General features: G+C 46.7%; 1 protein-coding gene across 2 annotated transcripts in view; it reads right to left on the reverse strand.

Annotated features, from left to right (window-relative positions):
- Positions 1–5,414, reverse strand: part of LOC138548350 (vitamin D3 hydroxylase-associated protein-like) — a 476,815-nt gene extending 471,401 nt beyond the window's left edge. The window contains exon 1 of one of the 2 annotated variants that reach the window (XM_069642270.1): positions 4,968–5,414. In XM_069642270.1, coding sequence (XP_069498371.1) covers positions 4,968–5,162 — 195 coding nt within the window. In that variant the 5' untranslated portion in view covers positions 5,163–5,414. The remainder of the gene's footprint in view (positions 1–4,967) is intronic. The other variant, XM_069642271.1, reaches the window with a different exon arrangement.
- Between the last annotated feature and the right edge of the window lie 586 nt (positions 5,415–6,000).

Raw genomic sequence — 6,000 nt, forward strand, 5'->3', positions numbered from 1 at the left:
AGCCAGTGTAGAACACTGCCCTCCAATTTGGGGGGGGGGGGTTGCTGCAGGATTGGACAAATATCCTCCAAGGTCTGCTAGGTAAAGGTTGAATAATATAGGGGTGAGACGGCATCCTTGTTTTAGTCCCTCATTTGTACCCACCCATCCTGTCGTCCTGCCCATCTGGTCAATGCAGACGTTTACTTGCGTGTGGTCATGGAGAAGAATAATCAGTTTGAGTAGCCCTGGTGGAATATCGCAGGCTGTCAGCTTGGTCCATAGTCTAGGTTTGTCCACTGTGTCGAACACTGCACTAAAATCTATACATGCCATGTGCACTGGTGTATTGCATATAGACCAGGATTGTTGTAAGACTGAGCAGGGCCAAGCTGTTACTGGGAGTGTCACAGCCCTTCGGGAACCAAGTCTGATTGAACGGGATGACGTTAGTCAGGGTCCAATCCTGCAGTTCATGAAGAATGACACGTGCAAAGAGTTTCGCAGGGATGTCCAGCATTGCCAACAACCGATAGTTCTTAGTGTCGTCAGGTCTCCACTTTTTATGGATCAGAAGAATGATACCGTCTCTCCAGGAATCTGGGATGGTCTGAGTCCTTCCAATCCACGTGAATAGCCAGTGTAGGGCTTCTGCCCATCTGATGGAATCCTTCTTCAGAAATGAACTGCATGCTCCATCCGGGCCAGGGGCTCGCAAACACTTATAGGATCTGATAATTCTTTCTACATTAATGATGCCTTTGGAGTATTGCCAAACTGCACAGTTTATGCTGCTCGGGATATCATAAGTGGTATTGCCCTTAAAGTGTTGTATAACAAAGATTTCCCAAACCTCCATGGTCACACCATTCAGATCTCGATGTTGAGTACATTTCCCGTTTACTGTGTTCCAGAAAAACACAGGATCGTTTGTTTTGCATGACCAGACAAGTGTGCCATTTGTTAGTCCAAGTCTTGAAAGTACGTTTGCGAAGCCAATACGCCTTATTTTAGCCTCGCCCAGAATTGAATCCTGGTTTTTGTAATTTTCCATTCAAAATGTGGGACTTTAACACTACAATTGTACTCCTTTTGCTAAACATAGACCTCTAAGGATTTATATATTTATCGATGTGGTCGTTCAGGAGTCGGCTGGTGCGGTAAAAGTGCTCGTATTCAAGGATACGGGCACTTTACCGAACCTGCCCATAACATGAATGCCCTTGGTGGCAACTCTACCAGCACAAAGGCCCACATTACTGGTGCCGGTAATGACGGCAAATCCCCTCATGGAGTCCTATGTGACTCCACGGATGGGGATCAACTCCATCCCTTGTAATCCAGCGGCAATGCTGCTGGACCAAGTGCTGGAAACAGTAACAGCTTTACCGCCAGGATACCAGCATGATTGGAATGAGGCACTTTGTTTTATAAAGCTGACTTGAAAAGTACAGAGTGTTGTTGAAAGCCAAACAAGGGGACGAGGAGGCCAAAGAGGCAAGCAGGCCATGTGGGTTTACTAGGGCCAGGGATGGGCAATGTGAGTTTGCTTGCTTTTCTGGGCCTATCCCTTTTCTGATCTTGTTGACATTCAGACCGGCTTCACAACCTCCCTCAGTAAATATGCCCTGCTCCAATCACAGGATAAGGCAATCCTGAAGCAGAGGTACTGTGGTCGGTCTGCCTGACGCAAGCCCAGCCATTAGGTCATTTACACCTGCGGTTACAGCAGGAGACATTCATTAGGTATGTAGCTTGCCTTACATTAAAAAGAAAGTTGAGATTCATTTCTTTTAAAAGTAAAGATAATCCTCATCTCTAGCTTCTGTATAAAAACATGTCGCTAGTTTGGATAGTAAGGCCAAATGTTTACACCATAAAAAAAAAGAAATCCAGTAATTGCTACAAAACACATTTCACTGCAGTTAGCAAAACACAATCACATTCACTGCATTCCAAAGCCAGATGGTGTTTTCAGATCAAAGTTTACAAAAAGGACCTGCAGCAACCAATAGGTCTTCCAACTCGAGCTGTGAAGGTGTGTTAAAGTGCATAAGGTACTGCGCTCCAATCCTAACTTAGCCACTTAACCAAAGAGTATGCTCCGGGGCAAATCATTGTATGTCACTCACTATGCTGCCGGGCAAATCATTGTATGTCACTCACTTTCCTTGAGCTGCCAAAATCAAAATGCCCTCTACCAGGGATTCGGCTTACACTGCCCATTGTTCCAAAAACAGCCTCTGTGAACGAATGCCATCTGTGAGGATGTGCAATCCTAATCTTGTTTTGATTTTTGCTATGTGAAATGATGGTGGTTTTCTCTCTCAGAAAGTTGGCCCTGCAAACATGCCCCAAGATTCCACATATAGTGCATACCTGTATACTCTGTTGGGCCCAGCCTGGCACACCAGCAGCTGTGATGCAGACAGATTAACAAGTGCCTTATTAAAAGAACCTGCCAGAATCCAAATTAATTCCAACTGCCTTTAACAGTGCCGGCACCATGGTCCAAAACCTTTATCAGTCATTGACTGATGGCAGTAGTTTGGTTAAACAAAAGCCATAATATCTAGGCTTACACTAGGAAATACAGCTAAAATTGCCAAAACACAATCAATCTGATGTCATTTTTATTTTCAACTTGGTTCACAATGTGAGCGTATTGCTTCGGTCTATGGGAATTCTATCTACAACAGATGGTAGCTCACCCAGGAAGCCCTCTGCTTTCTGCTGCGGAGATTTGACCATCAGCCAAGAGCACAAGACATACCTCTAGCGGTGGGGTGGGAGATGGAGGCTTCAAAGCGGCCTCTCCAACGCAATGGGGTAATCCCACCAGAGATTTAATTACGGAATTCAGTTTGACTTAAGCTATTAGGGAAGGGGGAGGAGGGAACGTGTAGCTGGGAGGGGACGTAAACACTGGTAATGGAACCAGCCATCTTGGATATGCTCAAGCCTCACTTCCTTTCCGAGATCCCCTCCCCCCCAACATCCTGCAAACAAGGCCCTCTGAGAGCTAACATCACAAGGAGTAACTCTTGTTACAGCAGCAAGTAATGGGTCCTTACAGAAGGACAGCAATGGAAGGGACTATACAAGGGGATGAGGCCCACCCCTTAATTGGATCGTCTTTGAGATTTTTTGGGGGGGAAGCATCTTTAAATCCAGTTTAAAGAATAATATGTCATTCATTTTAGACCAACTTGAAGATGATTTCACTGGATCCTTGTTGGAGTAAAGCCTACCCACATTTTGCATCAGTTGTGTGAAGGCCAGAACCTCCATGGAGGGTGCAGACACTCTCCTTGACATTTGAAGCGACCTGCTAGAGGAAATGCCGGTCTTGCTGGACATGGTACCCAGAAGCCTCTCTGCTGAAGTGGCAAGCACTGCAAGTGTCCCAGGGAGCCTTCCCAGCTGGGAAGGGCAGTAAATGGAAACACCCCTTACAGGGACCAGGTGAAAGGCCCCACTAGTACCCCAAGGAATAAAAGAAGCTGCCTTTGCCTCGCTCTGCAATTTCAGACCGATTACAGCGCTCTAAACTCCTTCAGGCCACTGCAAAGACCCAGCTTAACTGCCTTTGGCAGGCTTTCAACGTCAAGCGCCTTCCAGCTACACTGACCTGCACATTACCTGCCTGTCTCAATAGTCTTTGAGCCACGAGCCGTTTGTCTAACTAACTGCACCACTTTCTTGGATCAAGTCGAGCCAGCTTGCTGCTGAAACTGAACCTCTGGATGGAAGTCTGAGTACAGTGACTTAGAAGAGTGACATTGCGTAAAGTGTGTCTAGTAAAGGCTGCATTCCACAAGGTAATTTCCCTCCCCCCTGCTCGCACTGGTCATTTTAGGCACGGGGCGCCACCTTCCCCCGCACCCCTCACCCACATCCACATCATTCTCCAGCACCCTCACCTTACCTTGTGCACCATTGCTCCGCTGACGGCAAAGCCACACACTGAGCAATGGCCTATGCACAACACTCTTGTGTATCGCATTTTAGGCAGTTGGGCTGGAGTACCCAGATGGAATGTCTGCTTTCTACGCATCAAGACCCAGTCGAGCCTTCGAGGTAGCAGACTCGAAATCGCCTGCCTGTCCCAAGCTTTTTCGAGCCTGAAGCCGTTGCTTCTTGTCAAACAGCACCAGTTGTTGAATCCTGTCCGGCCAGCTTGCCAACTTGAACCCAATTCAACGCACTAGAAAGTACCCAGAAACCCGGCTCAACCATGTTGAGATCCTGAACAAGCGGTATTGCCCTCTGTCCTTGCTCTAAGGCCTTAAGTGACTTTTAAGGAGCCATTGTTTGCCTTGAACTTGTTTGACTTTTCAACAAAACTAATTTACCTACAGTCACCTGTTCTTCCTTTACCAGAGTGCCCTTTCAGCCCAAAGTCTGCATGATCGGTGTGTCATATTACAGGGGTGGGCTGTTAGTGTTTTTAATAATGTATGCTTTTAGTTTATTTAAAGTCTTATTTTTGTAGAATATTGATTTGGCATTTCTTTTATTTTGGTACATACCATACTATTTTTGTTTTAGATGCTACCGTACTATGTTTGTTTTACATACTTCCTTGTTGACTCACACCCTCTTGGAGATTATAGCCTGCCTTCAGCCCATGCTGCCTTAAAGAGTTTCCCCTTTGTTTGTGATTTACTACTTTTTCAATAGTAGTGTGGGGCCGAGTAACAGCTTAGCCTTAGAAGGCCTGATCGCTCCTTTACTTACTGAGTCAATTTGTGACAGATTCCTTCATGTATTGCCCCATATTATAAAGCGACCATACATGTTTTTCTCCTGGCACCATTTGATCCCCTCGAGTACCAAAGGCACAGTAATGTTCTGTGACGTCACGGATTGATATGCAAATCTTTTCACTACCTAGGCACCGCAAGCCCTAGGGCCGGCCATGAGCGCAGTGCTTTGTGGGAGCCCACTCTAGGTAAAAGAAGCAGTGAGGTCTCCGGCACCGTTACCTCCAGTCTGAAGCGCCCAGCAGCCCGCTCCATCCGCTCCAGCGCCGCCTCTCTCCTCTGCTTGGCCCGCTCCATTTTCTCTCGAGCTCGCCGGTTCCGACCGCTCCACCGCAGCACCAACACCAGCAGAGCCGTGGCCGTGCCCCCGAGGAGCAGCGCGGGCAAGGAAGCCACCTCCAGCCCCTGAACCTCCATGCTGCTGCTTGAGCTCAGGTGTTTCACCCACGCACCCACACCCGTCTGGTTTTAAGCTTCAAGAAAACGCGGAGTGGAGTTTAGAGTGGCGTTGCTTGAAACAACAAGTGCAAGGAAGAAAATCCTGTAGCGGATTATCATGCTACACGGACTGGAGTATACATAGTTCCTGCTAGTCCTGCCATATACCATCGCGAGCTTATATTGCGCTTGACGAAAGATTACTGGGTAGGGTGGCGAGATTTAAAAAGTAAAAAACCGGGAAAGGACAACTAACATAAAAGTAGGACTAACTCTTGAAAGTGGCTGTCAATGCACTACACTTCAGTAGGCTTGAAGGAGAAGGGGATTTAAATGTAACTGGTGGCTACCACTACCTTAATTTGTGAGAGTGTGCATTCCTGCCTGCCAGCTATGAAGACCTACTACCAAAAACCGAACCACTGCTTTTTCCAATGGAAAAAATTAACTTGAGAAAAGGGGACAGAGCACCCAATTCCAGGACAGTCCCGGCAAAACCGGGGCATCTGGGCTGAGTGAAAATATGTGTTTAATATTTTTGCCAAGTTAAAGGTATTTAGTACATTTATTTCATTTTCGGTTTAAGTTCGACACAATTTCTGCCCTTGTGCAAAAGCGAATTACGTTTGATTCCACTGGAGCAAGTTACCAGCATACCGACAAGAACGGGTTCAACAATGTTCTACTCGGTATGGTTTTGAGGATAGCCCAGTTAGTAATTGTTAAGATGGATTTCTGAACTCTGACCTGGGGGTCAGAGGTTCAGAAGGCCAGCCTAATTTCTTGGAATAGGGTAACCTTCTGGACAAGAAAGACC

The sequence above is a fragment of the Ambystoma mexicanum genome, chromosome 1q (genome assembly GCF_040938575.1).
Source record: "Ambystoma mexicanum isolate Mex_15411 chromosome 1q, UKY_AmexF1_1, whole genome shotgun sequence".
NCBI lineage: Eukaryota > Metazoa > Chordata > Amphibia > Caudata > Ambystomatidae > Ambystoma > Ambystoma mexicanum.